Genomic DNA, 23,423 nt, shown 5'->3' on the forward strand with positions numbered 1-23,423 from the left:
ATTGAAAGCAAAATGGTTTAAGTGATAAAATACTGGCCAATGGAGCCCCAGTGTGTTTCTGAGAGCATGTGAAGACCTGGCAGTGTTGTCCTGAGCCTGGATACACACACGGACGCACACATACAGACAGACATCCTGTCCTGAGGCTGGCTCCCTCCCTGACCCCTGGCATATGGCACATGTACCCTGCCCGCTGAGACGTTTGCTGCCTGCTGTTATAACACTGGAACACTGGCCATCTGGGGACGAAAGGGGGGTAGGGCTACAGGGCTACTCTACTGTACAGGACTATAATCATAGTCTATATTACCTGTGAAGGTGGACAAGGCCTTTTGGGTTTTTTGATATGGTCATTTAGCAGAACAGATCTGTTGACAACGACGGACATTATTTAGTATATGTGGCCCATCTGAGTATCAACCCACAGACCTTATGCTGCCAGGCCAGTACCATGGTCTACTGTAACTCACAAGATGTTGGAATCACTGTGAGAAAAAGGTGATTTGATGAGGTGATGGAAGGTGTGAGGTACAGTACAGTAAGGGATCAGTGACTGAGCTTGTTCTGTGGTCATAGACCACTGTGACTGAACCTGTTCTGTGGTCATAGATCATAGTGACTGAACCTGTTCTGTGGTCATGGATCACTGTGACTGAACCTGTTCTGTGGTCATAGATCACTGTGACTGAACCTGTTCTGTGGTCATAGATCACTGTGACTGAACCTGTTCTGTGGTTATAGATCACTGTGACTGAACTTGTTCTGTGGTCATAGATCACTGTGACTGTGAAGTTATGAGGTGATTCCAAGCCTGTTATATTCATTCTATTTCTATGCTTTCTAGGCACAGTGGTTGGACAGACAGGAAATGAGCCTTGCTGTGTTGTTTTCATTGACCATGAAGGTGTGAGGTAAGTGGCCAGGGGTCTTACCTGTGCTGTCATCATAGACAACGGTGACCGTCTTCCACTTGAAGAAGTGAACCAGGTCCAGAATGGCACGGCTGAGAGAGGAGAAGTCTGGGTAGAGGCTGACGTAGAAGGAGTCCCTGTTGTCAGACACCTGGTGCTTCCATTTGGTCTGGATGTGGGGCACGCCAAGCGCGTTACAGATGGACTGGACCGCATTGGCCGACGAGCTGTGGGAGGGGCCGAAGATGGCCGCCACCCCCAGAGATAGTTGGTCGCAGGCTGGGGGAGGAGACAGCGTTCAGTTACAACCTTTATTCAGTGGTTTATTCAGTATTATATGACATGTTACTGTTAGTTCCTGGAGGATAAGTCATGGATTTCCCACTCCACTATGGCAAACTGTCCGTTCCTATTTGGTTTTGAATGACCATCATGAAGCATATTTGGAAGGAAGCCAGTGACAGTCTAAAATGTATGAGCAAGATCTATACACAGTAGGCCTGTATAATATATGAAACGATTGGCAACACTTTGTAACAACAACATTGTACTTTCTAATTACTTAATTTGATGAAAGGAGAAAACGCTTCAATCACAGAAGAAGGATATAATGGCCAGTAATCGATAAGACCCTGTGGATGCGTATGAAAAGCACCCTTTTCCCTATAGTGTTCTACTTTTGAACAGACCCTTATGGGTTTCCCTATGTACACTGGATAAAAGTAGTGCACTTTATCGGGAAAAGGGTGCCATTTTAGATTTAACCTTTGAGATGTCAGGCCTAATGTAACCAGTAAAACTATAGATTATTGCAGTTTGTAAACCTGTCTCCAGGGAGACAACCAACTCTGTGAATTAGTATTACTGTTGAGTCCTTAGCAGAAACCAATCAATTGTCTCTGTTTACGTTTCAACTGCACAGACATCATATGCATCCCAAATAGCATCCTATTCCCATATAGAGCACTACTTTTGACCAGATTCCTATGGGGCAGCCCGATGGGCCCTAATCAAAAGTAGTGCACTATAAAGCCTAAAGGGAATAGGTTGCCATTTGGGATGCGGACATCCTCTTTCTGCGCCTGATTATAATTGTCCCAATCCAACCAACGAACTACGCATGAGCCCACATTCCCTGGGTGGGTGGGAACGCACTAACAACGCTAAATAAGATAGGAGAGTCACACAAATAGCAAGCAAACGTATTTTAACACTTGTCCTATGAATATTGTTCCAGGAGACCAACACCAGTCAGGAATCTACAGCATGTGGGTGTGAATGCAGCTTTCTGAATTGTATTCATAATACTTGACCTTTTCTGGAGGCTTCGAAGCTGTCGTAGATGTTTATCCGTTGGATGTCGTATGTTAGCGTTGTGTTTGGCAGTAGGGTTCTGTTCCTGTTGATTGTATTTAAAGCAAATTTAAAGGCTAGTTCCTCAGCACCTGACGGCCCCGACTCAATGGACTCGAATATTCCTCCTGAAAACAAACAGAGACAAGAGACAGTTGGTTAGTACAGTAGTTGAACAAAGTGGTTGATGAAATCACATATACACTTGTACACATATACACTTGTACACATATACACTTGTACACATATACACTTGTACACATATACACTTGTACACATATACACTTGTACTATTATACACTTGTACGTTTGATTTGTCTATACACTTGTACGCATATACACTTGTACACATATACACTTGTACACATATACACTTGTACGATTATACACTTGTACTATTATACACTTGTACAGTGTATACACTTGTACACATATACACTTGTACACATATACACTTGTACGCATATACAACAGCTAGCCAACCTCTACCGAATTGAACTCCAACTACCCGGTCAACATTCCGTCGTTCCACACAGTATCACATTTTCATTTCATATACACTTGTACGCATATACACTTGTACTAACATATACACTTGTACTATTATACACTTGTAACTATTACAGTACATTATACACTTGTACTAGCTATACACTTGTACAAGACATTGTGTATACACTTGTACACATATACACTTTTAAATTACGCATATACACTTGTACTGTACACTTGTACACATATACACTTGATTAGTGTACAACATACGCATATACACTTGTACTGTTTCATTTCAATCATTTTAGTCAATATTCTTGTACACAATACACTTGTACTTTATACATTGTACACATATACACTTGTCATTCAATCTCCTTGTACACATATACACTTGTACTATTATACACTTGTACTATTATACACTTGTACACATATACACTTGTACACATATACACTTGTACTTCCTGGCACTGACGGAAACATGGATCACCACAGCATATACACTTGTACACATTCTCGCATACACCCGAGAGCTTCACTGGTCAGCGGGGTGGTGGCACTTGTACATGTTATATTCACTGTACACATATACACTTGTACACATATTTGTCGCCCTCCACACTTGTACATCATATAAACTTGATACTTATACACTTGTACACATATACACTTGTACACATATACACTTGTACACATATACACTTGTACTGTTATACACTTGTACACATATACACTTGTACGCATATACACTTGTACACATATACACTGTACCCCTACTCGGATGGTATCGCGCGTCCCACATATATCCTTTCATCTCTTCCCTCTGCTCATACCTTCTCCAACCTTTCTCCTGACTCTGCCTCCTCAACCCTCCTCACTTGTACTATTATACACTTGTACTATTATACACTTGTACACATATACACTTGTACACATATACACTTGTACTATATACACTTGTACCCATCCTCCCTCTCTGCAGATATACACTTGTACACATATACACTTGTACACATATACACTTGTACATGATATACATACGGCCGGCCACTTGTACGCATATACACTTGTACACATATACACTTGTACACATATACACTTGTACGCATATACACTTGTACACATATACACTTGTACGCATATACACTTGTACACATATAATGACTTGTACACATATACACTTGTACTATTATACACTTGTACGCTATATACACTTGTACACATATACACTTGTACTGTGAACATATACACTTGTACTCCGGCGCGGCCCACATATACACTTGTACACACTATACACTTGTACACATATACACTTGTACATTTGCTATATACACTTGTACCATATACACTTGCACATATACACTTGTACTGATATACACTTGTACACTTGTACACATATACACTTGTACGCATATACACTTGTACGCATATACACTTGTACTATTATACACTTGTACTATTATACACTTGTACACATATACACTTGTACACATACACACTTGTATGCATATACACTTGTACGCATATACACTTGTACACATATACACTTGTACACATATACACTTGTACACATATACACTTGTACGCATATACACTTGTACACATATACACTTGTACACATATACACTTGTACGCATATACACTTGTACACATATACACATGTACTATTATACACTTGTACACATATACTTGTACATATACACTTGTACTATAATACACTTGTACTATTATACACTTGTACACATATACACTTGTACTATTATACACTTGTACTATTATACACTTGTACGCATATACACTTGTACACATTTACACTTGTACACATATACACTTGTATGCATATACACTTGTACGCATATACACTTGTACACATATACACTTGTACTATTATACACTTGTACTATTATACACTTGTACACATATACACTTGTACACATATACACTTGTACTATTATACACTTGTACATATACACTTGTACACACTTGTACACATATACACTTGTACACATATACACTTGTACACATATACACTTGTACGCATATACACTTGTACACATATACACTTGTACACATATACACTTGTACGCATATACACTTGTACACATATACACTTGTACTATTATACACTTGTACTATTATACACTTGTACGCATATACACTTGTACACATATACACTTGTACGCATATACACTTGTACACATATACACTTGTACACATATACACTTGTACACATATACACTTGTACACATATACACTTGTACGCATATACACTTGTACGTACATATACACTTGTACTATTATACACTTGTACACATATACACTTGTACACATATACACTTGTACTATTATACACTTGTACACATATACACTTGTACACATATACACTTGTACGCATATACACTTGTACACATATACACTTGTACACATATACACTTGTACTATTATACACTTGTACGCATATACACTTGTACACATATACACTTGTACACATATACACTTGTATGCATATACACTTGTACGCATATACACTTGTACACATATACACTTGTACACATATACACTTGTACACATATACACTTGTACGCATATACACTTGTACACATATACACTTGTACACATATACACTTGTACACATATACACTTGTACACATATACACTTGTACTATTATACACTTGTACACATATACACTTGTACTATTATACACTTGTACTATTATACACTTGTACGCATATACACTTGTACACATATACACTTGTACACATATACACTTGTATGCATATACACTTGTACGCATATACACTTGTACACATATACACTTGTACACATATACACTTGTACTATAATATATATACACTTGTACACATATTTGTACACTTGTACACATATACACTTGTACTATTATACACTTGTACTATTATACACTTGTACACATATACACTTGTACACATATACACTTGTACACATATACACTTGTACTATTATACACTTGTACGCATTTACACTTGTACACATATACACTTGTATGCATATACACTTGTACGCATATACACTTGTACACATATACACTTGTACTATTATACACTTGTACTATTATACACTTGTACACATATACACTTGTACACATATACACTTGTACGCATATACACTTGTACGCATATACACTTGTACACATATACACTTGTACTATTATACACTTGTACTATTATACACTTGTACACATATACACTTGTACACATATACACTTGTACGCATATACACTTGTACACATTTACACTTGTACACATATACACTTGTACGCATATACACTTGTACGCATATACACTTGTACACATATACACTTGTACCATTATACACTTGTACGCATATACACTTGTACACATTTACACTTGTACACATATACACTTGTACGCATATACACTTGTACGCATATACACTTGTACACATATACACTTGTACACATATACACTTGTACACATATACACTTGTACGCATATACACTTGTACACATATACACTTGTACACATATACACTTGTACACATATACACTTGTACACATATACACTTGTACACATATACACTTGTACACATATACACTTGCACTTGTTATACACTTGTACACTATTATACACTTGTACACATATACACTTGTACACATATACACTTGTACACATATACACTTGTACACATATACACTTATACACATATACACTTGTACTATTATACACTTGTACGCATACACACTTGTACGCATATACACTTGTACACATATACACTTGTACGCATATACACTTGTACACATATACACTTGTACGCATATACACTTGTACACATATACACTTGTACACATATACACTTATACTATTATACACTTGTACGCATATACACTTGTATGCATTTACACTTGTACGCATATACACTTGTACACATATACACTTGTACACATATACACTTGTACACATATACACTTGTGTGTGATTATGCTGTTCTGTCTTTTACTCATAATTCAACAATCTCTTAATTTAAATAGAAAGGATAATCAAATACAATTATAGATATAATTTACAATTAAGATATAGAAAAGATATTGAAAATATAATTCCATCAAGTCCGTCGAGACCTTACTATTGACAATAAAATGAATCAGATATTTTGCACATCACATCTGCTGGGGATACTTGTTTACTCAGGCTATGGGGGTACTTTTAACACTGACACATGACTGAAGCGAAAGCTTTCAGACACGTTAAGTCTTGGACAGTTTCCAACAGGAATCTGATCCAGGGGGATGTACTACTGTAAGAGAAACCCCTGTAATGTACTGTAGAGTGATGCACTCTCTTCAGAAAGACTGGAGTGGAAAGTGTGTTTAAAAGTGCCGGCTGTATAGCCAACGGCCCTCCAGTGAATTGAATTCATCTGACAGCCAACAGATGAATGGCTGCCGAAGAGGTTTGGGAGGGGAGGGGGTGGAACTCTTAGATCAATGTGCCCTGATTGGCTAGCGGATCAATCAATCAAGCCCTTGGGGAGCGCTGGAGCACAACGGCGGGAGATTGAAGTGTTTTGTTTGGCCTGCCCTGTTGGCTCACAGTCTGTCTGTCTGTCTGTCTGTCTGTATGTCTGTCTGTCTGTCTGTCTGTCTGTCTGTCTGTCTGTATGTCTGTCTGTCTGTCTGTCTGTGTATGTATGTATGTATGTATGTATGTATGTATGTATGTATGTATGTATGTATGTATGTATGTATACAAAACTAAACAGAGGACCGGGACACTTGCAGAAGCAGCAACTAAACAGAGGACCGGGACACTTGCAGAAGCAGCAACTAAACAGAGGACCGGGACACTTGCAGAAGCAGCAACTAAACCGAGGACCGGGACACTTGCAGAAGCAGCAACTAAACAGAGGACCGGAACACTTGCAGAAGCAGCAACTAAACAGAAGACCAGGACACTTGCAGAAGCAGCAACTAAACAGAGGACCGGACACTTGCAGAAGCAGCAACTAAACAGAGGACCAGGACACTTGCAGAAGCAGCAACTAAACAGAGGACCAGGACACTTACAGAAGTAACAACTAAACAGAGGACCGGGACACTTACAGAAGCAGCAACTAAACAGAAGACCGGGACACTTGCAGAAGCAGCAACTAAACAGAGGACCGGGACACTTGTAGAAGCAGCAACTAAACAGAGGACCAGGACACTTGCAGAAGCAGCAACTAAACAGAGGACCGGGACACTTGCAGAAGCAGCAACTAAACAGAGGACCAGGACACTTGTAGAAGCAGCAACTAAACAGAGGACCAGGACACTTGCAGAAGCAGTAACTAAACAGAGGACTGGGACACTTGCAGAAGCAGCAACTAAACAGAGGACCAGGACACTTGTAGAAGCAGCAACTAAACAGAGGACCAGGACACTTGCAGAAGCAGCAACTAAACAGAGGACCGGGACACTTGCAGAAGCAGTAACAAGACACGACTCAGGAAAAGTTTCTCTCCTCTCTCTCACTAGTATTCTTCTCGTGGGAAAGCTATATTTTGAATGCCATAATGATTTGGAGAAAATGAATAAGCATCAGTTAATCGGGATGTACTATAATTGGAAGCCTGAGCACTCGCAATCTATCTGTTCAGATGAGAGATGCACCGTTTCTCGCTGAGAAGAGAATGTCTCTGTGGCTCAATTGAAAGAAAGAGGAGCAAGGAGAAGTGAGTGAATGACTAAACGACTGACCGACCATGTGAATGTGAAAGAAGAAGATGAATCAGGTAGAACAGATTAATGTGAAGACGTGACAGAGGGAGTAGGTGATGAATATGTGTAATGTGTAACTCCTTTGTACTACAGGTTACGATAAGTATGCATTCACATGAAAAATGTGAGCAATGTAGAAAGCAGATTGAACTGAAGGTCAATGTATGAGTACCATACATACAGTACTGAAGAATTTAATGAAGCGGTATAGGTATGGTATATGTGGGTGAAAGGTTAACGCAATGACATTGAATGGATAACAAGGGATAATGAGTGTATGAGTAGGTACAGGTCTATATGTAGTGTGAATATGACAATGAGGAAGCTAGTCTAAATGAGATTGTGGGGATGAATGTAAGAGTGTATGGTCAGCAGTGAAGGGGTAGGTAGGAGAACAGGTAGGTTAAGTAAGGCCTATGTAAAAGGCTGGCCCCATTTTCATACACAAAAATCATGTTGTGTACTCTTAGAGGGCTTTCATTGAATTTTAACATCCAGATAATAACAGTGACATATTGAGTTCCACCCAGCGAGTAGCTTGTCCCCCTGCTGACTGGTGGCTTGTAAGGTTCTTTGATTTGATACTATAAGCCCATAGATCCACAGAGCTTACAGCAGACAGAGATCTGATATCCACCACAGAGGTGACAGCTCTCATAATACCTGACGAAGAGGAAATAGGAGCAAAATCACCATAATGTTGATCCCCAGTCAGAGGTCAGAAAGAGTCATGGGCTTTGAGACACCGTTGGAGACAGGGACACAAGCATAGGGTGGGAGGTAGAGGGGATTTGGGAGATTATCTGAGGCTGGTGTAGTGTGTGTGTGTGTGTGTGTGTGTGTGTGTGTGTGTGTGTGTGTGTGTGTGTGTGTGTGTGTGTGTGTGTGTGTGTGTGTGTGTGTGTGTGTGTGTGTGTGTGTGTGTGTGTGTGTGTGTGTGTGTGTGTGTGTGTGTGTGTGGCTGCGTATTGAACCAAGAGGGATATCCCCTGGGGCACGCTATGCAGACCGGTTCAGCACAGATCCCCGAACAGCTCTGTCCCAGAACAGATCCAAAACCTCAAGCTATAGTTTGTCACAAAAAACATGTACCATGGTTTGAGTCGCCACATCTGAGGCTGTATCCTGCTGCTGAAGGCACCACGGTATTGTAGACCTACACTACCGGTCAAAAGTTTTAAAACACCTACTCATTCAAGGGTTTTTCTTCATTTTATTTCTATTTTCTACATTGTAGAATAATAGTGGAGACATCAAAACTATGAAATAACACATATGGAATCATGTAGTAACCAAAAAAGTGTTAAACAAATCAAAATATATTTTATATTTGAGATTCTTCAAATAGCCACCTTTTTCCTTGATGACAGCTTTGAACACCCTGATCTAGACACTGGAGAATGGATCAGTGTGGGCACTGGAGAATGGATCAGTGTGGGCACTGGAGAATGGATCAGTGTGGGCACTGGAGAATGGATCAGTGTGGGCACTGGAGAATGGATCAGTGTGGGCACTGGAGAATGCCCTTTCCTTCTCAGCTGGTGACATGTGTTCTGTGATCAGACCACTGGGTCTTCCTCTGCCCATACATCCATCAAAACCCATCACTACTAACATCCCTAATTAATGATCAATGGGGTCTTCAAAATCCCTGAATTATTAATACAACAAGGATACCAGCGCCGCGATCAATGTCATCACACTATCCACATTTTTCTATGCCAAGAAGAGTGTATAGCCTCATTTAAATCTCAGTAAGCATGTTTGGCCACATTAAAAGGCAGCATAATGACAGAAGTGGACAAAGGAGAATTCATCATTCTCTTGCTGCACTATGAAAACCAAATAGAGATGAATGATAGTGAAATTCATATTTCTTAGCTGATCAATCAGCTTTGATAGGAAACCGCTGAGCTCTCCAAACGCTGATCAATATTGTCACTGAGTTGCCTCTAACCAAATACTGGTAATAGAATTCCTACTTCACAATGAGTCTGCATCAGAGGAGTCTGGAGGCTGGTGGGAGGAGCTATAGGAGGACGGGCTCAACGTAATGGCTGGAATGAATTAAATGGAATGGTACCAAACACACCAAGCATGTGGAACCCACTTTTGACTCTGTTCCATTAATTCCATTCCAACCATTACAGTGACCTGTCCTATTGCTCCTCCCACCAGCCTCCTCTGGTCTGCACCTTGTTTGTTTCCTTTAGAAGGGATGCATCAGCATCAACTCCTGTAGACTAAGTCAATCATATCTTTGGGCCAAACTGATACTACAAAAGTCACTATACTGTATACTGAACAAAAATGTAAACGCAACACGCAACAATTTCAACAATTTTACAGTTACAGTTTATATAAGGAAATACGTCCATTGAAATACATTCCTTCGGCACTAATCTACGGATTTCACATTACTGGGAATACAGATATGCATCAGCTGGTCACAGACGCCTTGAAAAAAAGGTAGATCCGAAAACCAGTCAGTATCTGGTGTGACCATTTGCCTCATGCAGCGCAACACATCTCCTTCATAGAGTTTATCAGGCTGTTGTTTGTGGCCTGTGGAATGTTGTCCCACTCCTCTTCAATCGCTGTTAGAAGTTTCAGGATATAGGTGGGAAATGGAACACACTGACGTACACGATGATCCAGAGCATCCCAAACGTGCTCAATGTCTGGCGAGTAAACAGGCCATGGAAGAACTGGGACATTTTCAGCTTCCAGGAATTGTGTATAGATCCTGCGACATGAGTCCGTGCACTGTCATGCTGAAACATGAGGTGATGGTGGCTGATGAAATCCACAACAATGGGATCTCATCACGGTATCTCTGTGCATTCAAATTGCCATAGATAAAATGTAATTGTGTTGGTTGTCCGTAGCTTATGCCTGCCCATACCATAACCCCAACCGCCACCATGGGGCACACGTTGACATCAGCAAACCACTCACCCACACAACGCCATACACGTGGTCTGCAGCTGTGAGGCCGGTTGGACGTCCCACTAAACTCTCTAAAACGACGTTGGAGGCGGCTTATAGTAGAAAAATTAACATTCAATTCTCTGGCAACAGCTCTGGTGGACATTCCAGCAGTCAGCATGCCAATTGCGCGCTCCCGCAAAACTTAAGACCTCTTCGGTATTGTGCTGTGACAAAACTGCACATTTTACTGTGGCCTTTTTCTGTCCCCAGCATTGTGTTGTGCACCTGTGTATTGAACATGTAGTTTAATCAGCTTCTTGATATGCCACACCTGTCAGGTGGATGCATTATCATGGCAAAGGAGAAATGCTCACTAACAGGGATGTAAACAAATTTGTGCACAGAATTTGCGAGAAATAAGCTTTTTTGTCCATATGGAACATTTCAACTTTACATGTTGCATTTATATTTTTGTTAAGTGTATAATCAACGGGCTCTGTCACAACCAGCCATCTCCTGCAGCCTAACGTAGCACGTGTAATATAAACCCCTGAGATGGGTCCCCACATCCGGTTTCAGCCTAACGTAGCACGTGTAATATAAACCCCTGAGATGGGTCCCCACATCCGGTTTCAGCCTAACGTAGCACGTGTAAAATAAACCCCTGAGATGGGTCCCCACATCCGGTTTCAGCCTAACGTAGCACGTGTAATATAAACCCCTGAGACGGGTCCCCACATCCGGTTTCAGCCTAACGTAGCACGTGTAATATAAACCCCTGAGACGGGTCCCCACATCCGGTTTCAGCCTAACGTAGCACGTGTAATATAAACCCCTGAGACGGGTCCCCACATCCGGTTTCAGCCTAACGTAGCACGTGTAATATAAACCCCTGAGATGGGTCCCCACATCCGGTTTCAGCCTAACGTAGCACGTGTAATATAAACCCCTGAGATGGGTCCCCACATCCGGTTTCAGCCTAACGTAGCACGTGTAATATAAACCCCTGAGATGGGTCCCCACATCCGGTTTCAGCCTAACGTAGCACGTGTAATATAAACCCCTGAGACGGGTCCCCACATCCGGTTTCAGCCTAACGTAGCACGTGTAATATAAACCCCTGAGACGGGTCCCCACATCCGGTTTCAGCCTAACGTAGCACGTGTAATATAAACCCCTGAGACGGGTCCCCACATCCGGTTTCAGCCTAACGTAGCACGTGTAATATAAACCCCTGAGACGGGTCCCCACATCCGGTTTCAGCCTAACGTAGCACGTGTAATATAAACCCCTGAGACGGGTCCCCACATCCGGTTTCAGCCTAACGTAGCACGTGTAATATAAACCCCTGAGACGGGTCCCCACATCCGGTTTCAGCCTAACGTAGCACGTGTAATATAAACCCCTGAGATGGGTCCCCACATCCGGTTTCAGCCTAACGTAGCACGTGTAATATAAACCCCTGAGATGGGTCCCCACATCCGGTTTCAGCCTAACGTAGCACGTGTAATATAAACCCCTGAGACGGGTCCCCACATCCGGTTTCAGCCTAACGTAGCACGTGTAAAATAAACCCCTGAGAGATGGTCCCCACATCCGGTTTCAGCCTAACGTAGCACGTGTAATATAAACCCCTGAGACGGGTCCCCACATCCGGTTTCAGCCTAACGTAGCACGTGTAATATAAACCCCTGAGACGGGTCCCCACATCCGGTTTCAGCCTAACGTAGCACGTGTAATATAAACCCCTGAGACGGGTCCCCACATCCGGTTTCAGCCTAACGTAGCACGTGTAATATAAACCCCTGAGACGGGTCCCCACATCCGGTTTCAGCCTAACGTAGCACGTGTAATATAAACCCCTGAGACGGGTCCCCACATCCGGTTTCAGCCTAACGTAGCACGTGTAATATAAACCCCTGAGACGGGTCCCCACATCCGGTTTCAGCCTAACGTAGCACGTGTAATATAAACCCCTGAGACGGGTCCCCACATCCGGTTTCAGCCTAACGTAGCACGTGTAATATAAACCCCTGAGACGGGTCCCCACATCCGGTTTCAGCCTAACGTAGCACGTGTAATATAAACCCCTGAGACGGGTCCCCACATCCGGTTTCAGCCTAACGTAGCACGTGTAAAATAAACCCCTGAGACGGGTCCCCACATCCGGTTTCAGCCTAACGTAGCACGTGTAATATAAACCCCTGAGACGGGTCCCCACATCCGGTTTCAGCCTAACGTAGCACGTGTAATATAAACCCCTGAGATGGGTCCCCACATCCGGTTTCAGCCTAACGTAGCACGTGTAATATAAACCCCTGAGATGGGTCCCCACATCCGGTTTCAGCCTAACGTAGCACGTGTAAAATAAACCCCTGAGACGGGTCCCCACATCCGGTTTCAGCCTAACGTAGCACGTGTAATATAAACCCCTGAGACGGGTCCCCACATCCGGTTTCAGCCTAACGTAGCACGTGTAATATAAACCCCTGAGACGGGTCCCCACATCCGGTTTCAGCCTAACGTAGCACGTGTAATATAAACCCCTGAGACGGGTCCCCACATCCGGTTTCAGCCTAACGTAGCACGTGTAAAATAAACCCCTGAGACGGGGGGTTTATTTTACAGCAGAGGGAACACCCCCCTATCCACATCGATGGAACAGTAGTGGAGAGGGTAGTAAGTTTTAAGTTCCTCGGCATACACATCACAAACAAACTGAATTGATCCACTCACACAGACAGCATCGTGAAGAAGGCGCCTGAGCGGCGCCTCTTCAACCTCAGTAGGCTGAAGAAAAACCCCTCGGGTCTTGTCACCAAAAGCACTCACAAACTTCTACAGATGCACAATCGAGAGCATCCTGGCACGTGGGCTGTATCACCGCCTGGTTTCGGCAACTGCTCCGCCCACAACCGAAGGCTCTCCAGAGGGTAGTGAGGTCTGCAAACAACGGGTCCCCATCACCGGGGGCAAACTACCTGCCCTCCAGGACACCTACACCACCCGATGTTACAGGAAGGCCACAAAGATCATCAAGGACAACACCCACCCGAGCCACTGCCTGTTCACCCCGCTATCATCCAGAAGGCGAGGTCAGTACAGGTGCATCAAAGCTTTGCCACTTTGTTTACATACTCATCTCATATGTATATACTGTACTCGATACCATCTACTGTATCTTGCCTATGCTGCTCTGTACCATCACTCATTCATATATCTTTATGTACATATTCTTTATCCCCTTACACTGTGTATAAGAAATTAGTTTTGGAACTGTTAGTTAGATTTCTTGTTGGTTATTACTGCATTGTCAGAACTGGAAGCACAAGCATTTCGCTACACTCGCATTAACATCTGCTAACCATGTGTATGTGACAAATAAAATGTGATTTGATTTGATTTGATTTAACATAGCACGTGTAAATCAAACCCCTGAGACGGGTCCCCACATCCGGTTTCAGGGAAAGAAAGGGAAGCTAGGTTGAAGATACTGGAGCCCTGAAAACTGGACCTGAGTGTGCCTGCAGCCAAATATAAATATGACACAGGCTGCGTAGAGGGATACGATAGATAGTGCTTATCGTGCAAGTTTAGGGTGACCAGAATGTTAAATTGACGTAACCAAAAAGTTGCTACAACAATGAGTGCATTAGCATTGTGATGAGAAAAAAGTCTAGACCTGATTGCCTGAGTCTCACTAAAGGCTTTAGCCTCAATCACCCTCACTAAATGAGTCTGACATGGCACACTAATCCCTATACCAACACCCTATTTTCACAGGTCTCTGATCAAAAGTAGTATACTAGATAGGGGATAGGGTGCCATATAATTTCAGAGTTTTGCTACTCTTCTGTACCAAAGCTTGTTTGTTTATCACTTTTTCCTATAAAAGCTCATCTTTGTCCAGTTGAGGATAGAATGAATACATCACCATCAGTACATTAGTTTTACATGTAATCAGAATTGAATTTCCCTTCCGTTTGCTTGAACACGTGAATAAAAACCCCTGAACACACTTCATATTAAAGCAGTCTTATCTTTTTTAATACCTTGTACCGGTCTGAAATCAATTGCTACACTTGGCAAGCATGTGTGTTGTTGGGCTGCGGAGAGGGTGGAGAGCCGGAGAGGCTATCTTTGATGAATGTGCTCAGTAATCCAGTCAATTGGTAGCATTAATAATATTTGGTTTGCTAAAATAGCGATTGTAGCCGCCCCAATCCGTTGCTGCTTCTGGGCTGTGGGGCCCTGCACACATTGAGCTGAGGGACTCAACAAGACTACAGGCTTTAAAGCTCAGCACAACACACATAGTTCAAAGATACATAATGAAAGAGTGTGTGTGTGTGTGTGTGTGTGTAAACCCCTGTGTGTGTGTGTGTGTGTGTGTGTGTGTGTGTGTGTGGGTGTGTCCGTGTGTGTAACGTGTGTGTGTGTGTGTGTGTGTGTGTGTGTGTGTGTGTGTGTGTGTGTGTGTGTGTGTGTGTGGTTTGCCTGTGTGTGTGCATGTGCGTGTGTGTGTGTGTTTTTGGTTTCTGACTCACGTTGATGTTATCACAAGTTGCAACACTGGACTTTTTACAGCTTAGCAAATGTGCTCATGAATGATAACAAAAAGTGTTCTGGCAAATATGCGGAACTACCCACAGTGTCACAGTCGTGGCTTCTAACAGTAAATGACTGCATTGCAAATTGCCAACATACTCATCCTGCTGACTTGAAAGGGTATAAGAAGTAAAAGGGCAGAGAAACACCTGGATCTGATTCCCATTACTGGTTTACCAAGAGGAGAACGTTAAACGTCAAGATGGTCTCTGTCCTTTCCTCTAAACTCAGTGAGTTGCTGTGCCAATGTGTCTTTCAGCCTGATCCCTCTCAGTGACTTGAATAAAGAGCCTATCTAATCCTCACACGCATTCGCACACGCACACACAAACCAGGAAACGCCTAATGCCTCGCTCCTCTCAGACTGGTCATGACAGGCCAACCAGAGTAAAGATGAAGCATCATCTATCTCAATTTCCTCTCAGAGAAAAAAAACAGAGGGGAAATTAATAGGAAATCCAGCTTCAGCTCGTTGCTTGTTTTGGTGGAGTGACAATTATTTATGGGGAAAAATAAGATAGACCACTAAACCACCCTCAAGATAGACCACTATAACCACCCTCATACACACACACACACACACACACACACACACACACACACACACACACACACATCCCTTTCCGTCTCCCTCCGATGTTGACAGTTTGATGGCGATCAGTGTCAGAATAGCAGTGCAGCAGAACGAGAAGTGTAGCATGACGTGCTCCCAGAGCATGTTCCATCTTTATCACAGCTGGGGTGTAACAGACAGAGAGGGAGGGAGGAAGCCTGTGGAACTGAACTGTCTCACATAACTGAGGTAGTTACACTGCAAAGGAAAACATGTATTATTTTCAGGCATAAATGTAGATCTTGTTGTAAAATTATGAATCTAAGAAATATTTCCTTACAGAGGAAGAGGGAACAATAATATCACCAGGAGAGGGACTGCTGGCATTTCAAAATGTAGGTTGAAGATACTGGAACTGGACCTGAGTGTGCCTGCAGCCAACATAAATATGACACAGGCTGCGTAGAGGGATACGTACAACGTCTGTGCCCGAAAAACGTGAAACACTGTTTTTCTGTTATCTTCTCTGTTCTGTGTGTTCAGAACAATTTGTTCATTTTCAAGATCAACAGCAGAACAGTTGTGTACTGTATGTACTATGGGGATATGTCGGCCTGACTGCCTGCCAGCCTGTCTGTCTGAAAGCCACCAGAAACTTACAACAGAACAGTGCCATTTATGGTACCAGGTCCTTTATTCAAACCTTTGCTGTCTCCACCACTCCATTTCTCTCCTTCCCTACTATATATATCTCACTAAGCCTCTTCCCTCCCCATTCTCTCTCTCTCTCCCTTCCCTACTATATATATATCTCCCTAAGGCTCTTCCCTCCCAATTCTCTCATCTTCCTTCCCTACTAATATCTCCCTAAGACCTCCCCATCTCTTCCTCTTATATATATCCCCATTCTCTCTGTCTCTCTCTCCTTCCCTACTATATATATCTCACTAAGCCTCTTCCCTCCCCATTCTCTCTCTCTCTCTCCTTCCCTACTATATATATCTCCCTAAGCCTCTTCCCTTCCAATTCTCTCTCTCTCTCCTTCCCTACTATATATATCTCCCTAAGCCTCTTCCCTCCCCATTCTCTCTCTCTCTCCTTCCCTACTTTATATATCTCCCTAAGCCTCTTCCCTCCCCATTCTCTCTCCTCTCCTTCCCTACTATATATATCTCCCAAGAAACACCTCTTTCCCATCCCCATTCCTCTCTCTCTCCTTCCCTAAACTCAGTAGTTGCTGTGCCATCTCAGCCTGATCCCTCTTCCCTCCCCTTCTCTCTCTCTCCTTCCCTACTATATAATCTCCCTAAGCCTCTTCCCTCCCCATTCTCATCTATCTCAATCTCCTTCACTACTATATATATCTCCAGCTAAGCCTCCTTGTTTCCCCATTCTCTCTCTCTCCCTTCCTTCTACTATATATCTCCCTAAGCCTCTTCCCTCCCCATTCTCTCTCAACTCTCTCCTTCCCTACTATATCTCCCTTCTTCCTCCCCATTCTTGTCTTGAACCATTTCTCTTCTCTCTCTCCTTCCCTACTATATAAATCTCCCTAAGCCTCCTCCCTCCCCATTCTCTCTCTCTCCTTCCCTACTATATATATCTAAGCCTCTTCCCTCCCCATTCTCTCTTCTCTCTCTCCTTCCCTACTATATAAATCTCCCTAAGCCTCCTCCCTCCCCATTCTGACTCTCTCCCAGAGCCTTCCCTACTATATAATCTGTGGAACTGAACTTCCCTCCCCATTCTCTCTATCTCTCTGCTCCTTCCCTACTATATTTCTCCATAAATGTAGATCTTGTCCCCATTCTCTCTCTCTCCTTCCCTACTATATATATCTCCCTAAGCCTCTTCCCTCCCCATTCTCTCTCTCCTTCCCTACTATTATATCTCCCTAACAGTCTTCCCTCCCCATTCTCTCTCTCTCTCCTCCCTACTATATATATCTCCTAAGCCTCTTCCCTCCCCATTCTCTCTCTCTCTCCTTTCCCTACTATATATATCTCCCTAAGCCTCTTCCCTCCCCATTGCTCTCTCTCTCCTCTCCTCTCCTTCCCTACTATATCTCCCTAAGCCTCTTCCCTCCCCATCTCTCTCTCTCTCTTCCCTACTAAGCCTCTTCCCTCCCCATTCTCTCTCTCTCTCCTTCCCTACTCCCCTAACCCTTCCCTCCCCATTCTCTCTCTCTCTCTCTCTCCTTCCCTACTATATATATCTCCCTAAGCCTCTTCCCTCCCCATTCTCTCTCTCTCTCCTTCCCTACTATATATATCTCCCTAAGCCTCTTCCCTCCCCATTCTCTCTCTCTCTCCCTCCCCATTCCCTACTATATATATCTCTCCTAAGCCTCTTCCCTATTCTCCCATTTAGCTCTCTCTCTCCTTCCCCACTACTATATATCTCCCTAAGCCCTCTTCCCTCCCCATTCTCTCTCTCTCCTTCCCTTCCCTACTATATATATCTCCCTAAGCCTCTTCCCTCCCCATTCTCTCTCTCTCTCCTTCCCTACTATATATATCTCCCTAACCTCTTCCCCTCCCCATTCTCTCTCCCCACTATATATATCTCCCTCCTCTTCCCTCCCCATTCCTCTCTCTCTCCTTCCCTACTATATATATCTCCCTAACCCTCTTCCCTCCCCATTCTCTCTCTCTCCTTCCCTACTATATATATCTCCCTAAGCCTCTTCCTCTTCTTCCGCTAATTGTCTAACTATATATCCCCAAGCCTCTTCCCTCCCCATTTAGCAGACTATATTATCTCCAAAGCCTCTTCCCTCCTTCTCTCCACTCTCCTTCCCTACATATATATCTCCCAGTAAGCCTCTTCCCCCATTCCACGACGCTTGGCGTTCCCCATGCTCTATATATCTCCACACAGGCCTCTTCCCTCCCCATTCTCTCTCTCTCCCCATTCTTCCCTGCTATATATATATATCTCCCTAACCCTCTTCCCTCCCCATTCTCTTCTCTCTCTCTTCCCTACTATCCCTTCTCCCTACTATATATATCTCCCTAACCCTCTTCCCTCCCCATTCTCTCTCTCTCCTTCCCTACTATATATATCTCCCTAAGCCTCTTCCCTCCCCATTCTCTCTCTCTCTCTCTCCTTCCCTACTATATATATCTCCCTAACCCTCTTCCCTCCCCATTCTCTCTCTAATTGTCTCTTTCTCTCTCTCTCCTTCCCTATTATATATATCTCCCTAACCCTCTTCCATCCCCATTCTCTCTCTCTCTCCTTCCCTACTATATATATCTCCCTAACCCTCTTCCCTCCCCATTCTCTCTCTCTCCTTCCTTCTACTATATATATCTCCCTAAGCCTCTTCCCTCCCCATTCTCTCTCTCTCTCTCTTCCCCCTACTATATATATCTCCCTAAGCCTCTTCCCTCCCCATTCTCTCTCTCTCTTCCTTCCCTACTAACCCTCTTCCATCCCCATTCTCTCTCTATTCCCTCTATATATATCTCCCTATATCCCCTAAGCCTCTTCCCTCCCCATTCTCTCTCTCCCCATCTCCTCCTCCCTACTATATATATCTCCCTAAGCCTCTTCCCTCCCCATTCTCTCTCTCTCTCTCTCCTTCCCTACTATATATATCTCCCTAAGCCTCTTCCCTCCCCATTCTCTCTCTCTCTCCTCCTTCCCTACTATATATATCTCCCTAAGCCTCTTCCCTCCCCATTCTCTCTCTCTCTCCTCCTTCCCTACTATATATATCTCCCTAACCCTCTTCCCCCTCCCCATTCTCTCTCTCTCCTCCTTCCCTACTATATATATCTCCCTAAGCCTCTTCCCTCCCCATTCTCTCTCTCTCTCTCCTTCCCTACTATATATATCTCCCTAAGCCTCTTCCCTCCCCATTCTCTCTCTCTCTCCTTCCCTACTATATATATCTCCCTAAGCCTCTTCCCTCCCCATTCTCTCTCTCTCTCCTTCCCTACTTTATATATCTCCCTAAGCCTCTTCCCTCCCCATTCTCTCTCTCTCTCCCTCCTTCCCTACTATATATATCTCCCTAACCCTCTTCCCTCCCCATTCTCTCTCTCTCTCTCTCCTTCCCTACTATATATATCTCCCTAACCTCCTCCCTCCCCATTCTCTCTCTCTCTCCTTCCCTACTATATATATCTCCCTAACCCTCTTCCCTCCCCATTCTATATATATCTCCCTCTCCCTTCCCTACTATATATATATATCTCCCTAAGCCTCTTCCCTCCCCATTCTCTCTCTCTCCTTCCCTGCTATATATATATCTCCCTAACCCTCTTCCCTCCCCATTCTCTCTCTCTCTCTCTCCTTCCCTACTATATATCTCCCTAACCCTCTTCCCTCCCCATTCTCTCTATCTCCTTCCCTACTATATATATCTCCCTAAGCCTCTTCCCTCCCCATTCTCTCTCTCTCTCTCTCCTTCCCTACTATATATATCTCCCTAACCCTCTTCCCTTCCCATTCTCTCTCTAATTGTCTCGTTCTCTCTCTCTCCTTCCCTACTATATATATCTCCCTAACCCTCTTCCCTCCCCATTCTCTCTCAAATTTCTCTTTCTCTCTCTCTCCCCTTCCCTACTGTATATATCTCCCTAACCCGCTTCCCTTCCCATTCTCTCTCTAATTGTCTCTTTCTCTCTCGCTCTCTCATTCTCTTTCTCTCTCTCTCTCCTTCCCTACTATATATATCTCCCTAACCCTCTTCCCTCCCCATTCTCTCTCTAATTGTCTCTTTCTCTCTCGCTCTCTCATTCTCTTTCTCTCTCTCCTTCCCTACTATATATATCTCCCTAAGCCCTCTTCCCTCTCCATTCTCTCTCTAATTGTTTCTTTGTCTCTCGCTCTCTCATTCTCTTTCTCTCTCTCTTTCCTTCTTTTCTTTGTCTTTCTTCAAAATACCATTGATAAATGGTAGATGTTAGATTAATATAATGCTAACATGGAAAATGATGTAGTGTTCAATCTCTTTTCTTTTTTTGGTTGATAGAAAGATAGAACAGAGTTGAGTACTCTGCTGGACACTTTCCCAAATGTCAGTGCATCTTAGCCGTTGTCAAGCACTCTCAGACCCACAAATGTCAGCCTCTCCTCAGCACCAGAGCTATTGTGAACCACTCACACAGCTGGAAATGTCAATGATTCCCCTGACATAGATACAAGAGAGAGATTAAGATCTTTGGGAGCAAGAGAGGGACTCAGAGAAAGTAGCTTCCAACCCAGTATCTATAGATCTATTTTACAGTGTAGTACTGGTCACATCACCCCTTCCTGGACAACTCCTCCACAGTATATACAAGCCCCTACAAGCCTGTGACCCATGTCATACGACATACAATATGTATGTGTCCTTGTGACAGAAGTCACATAGATGTGTATAATTAATTGGAATTGGAATTTACTTCCTGAATTGACTAAATTGAAATTGCATTCACCCCAACCCTGTTCGGCCCTTTACTGCCCAGTAAAGAATGAGAGTCACAAGATCACTACAAGAAACCTATACAGATGTGGTACCCTGTGACTAGAGAGAATTGTGCCAAAGCTCAGACTATGACCCAAATTCTATCAATTCCACATTCAGAACAGCACATTTCAGGTTCACTCAGAATGTTTACCCTGCATGTCAAGAACAGGTGTGGTTTCTGGACATTAACCAGAGATGTCCTCTAAAGGAATAGCTTGCAGGGTGCCTCGGTTCTAACTCAGTTAACAGCTTTGATAAACCTGGGGCCTAAAGACTCAATACCAACCGTGACTCATACCCCGTAGTCACACACAGGAACACATCTGAGTAGTACAGAGCTGTCCACACATAGACACACACACACGCACACGTCACACACACGTCTCACACACACCACAGCTGTAACACCAGCCAAAATCCCAGAGAGGACAATCGTACAGTAGAGGACAACCTAAAAACGACACACAAATACGCACACACACACACACACACACACACAACCGCTCTCTCTTAGCTTCACAAACATCTAAACGCTCTTTTCTACATCAACAGTTAATTTCCCCTCTGCTGAGGTGTGAATTGGACTGATGTACTGTAAGCGGTTACTGCTCTCTCTGTCCATCTCTCATCTGTCTTAGGAGAGGATACAGTTTGTTGATAGAGCAGAGAGTCTATCTTATTATTTCTCACTTTTTCCATCTCCTTTCTCTCTCTCTCTCTCCCCTCTCTTCTCCCTCTCCCTCTCCCTTCTCCCTCTCTCTCACTCTCCCTTCTCCCTATCTCTCACCTCTCTTCTCCCTCTCCTTTCTCCCTCTCTATCACTCCCCCTTCTCCCTCTCCCTCTCCCTTCTCCCTCTCTCTCCCTCTCCCTCTCTCTCACCTCTCTTCTCCCTTCTCCCTCTCTCTCCCTCTCCCTTCTCCCTCTCTCACACCTCTCTTCTCCCTCTCCTTTCTCCCTCTCTATCACTCTCCCTTCTCCCTCTCCCTCTCCCTTCTCCCTCTCTCTCACTCTCCCTTCTCCCTCTCCCTTCTCCCTCTCTCTCACTCTCACTTCTCCCTCTCCCTCTCCCTTCTCCCTCTCTCACCTCTCTTCTCCCTCTCCCTCTCTCTCCCTCTCCCTTCTCCCTCTACCCTCTCCCTCTCTCTTCTCCCTCCCTCTCTCCCTCTCCCTTCTCCCTCTCTCTCTCCCTTCTCCCTCCCTCTCCCTTCTCCCTCCCTCTCCCTTCTCCCTCTCCCTTCTCCCTCTTTCTCCCTCTCCCTTCTCCCTCTCCCTTCTCCCTCTCCCTTCTCCCTCTCCCTTATCCCTCTTTCTCCCTCTCCCTTCTCCCTCTCCCTTATCCCTCTCTCTCCCT

At 43.6% G+C, this 23,423-nt stretch overlaps 1 protein-coding gene across 2 annotated transcripts in view; it reads right to left on the reverse strand.

Moving 5' to 3' along the window:
• Positions 1-23,423, reverse strand: part of LOC135522058 (glutamate receptor ionotropic, kainate 2-like) — a 276,893-nt gene that overhangs the window by 188,746 nt on the left and 64,724 nt on the right. For both annotated transcript variants that reach the window (XM_064947973.1, XM_064947974.1), the window contains exons 3-4: positions 2,225-2,392; positions 933-1,190 (exon numbers count right to left, since the gene is read on the reverse strand). In XM_064947973.1, coding sequence (XP_064804045.1) covers positions 933-1,190; positions 2,225-2,392 — 426 coding nt within the window. The remainder of the gene's footprint in view (positions 1-932; positions 1,191-2,224; positions 2,393-23,423) is intronic.

The sequence above is a fragment of the Oncorhynchus masou genome, chromosome 30 (assembly GCF_036934945.1).
Source record: "Oncorhynchus masou masou isolate Uvic2021 chromosome 30, UVic_Omas_1.1, whole genome shotgun sequence".
In the NCBI taxonomy this organism is placed as follows: domain Eukaryota; kingdom Metazoa; phylum Chordata; class Actinopteri; order Salmoniformes; family Salmonidae; genus Oncorhynchus; species Oncorhynchus masou.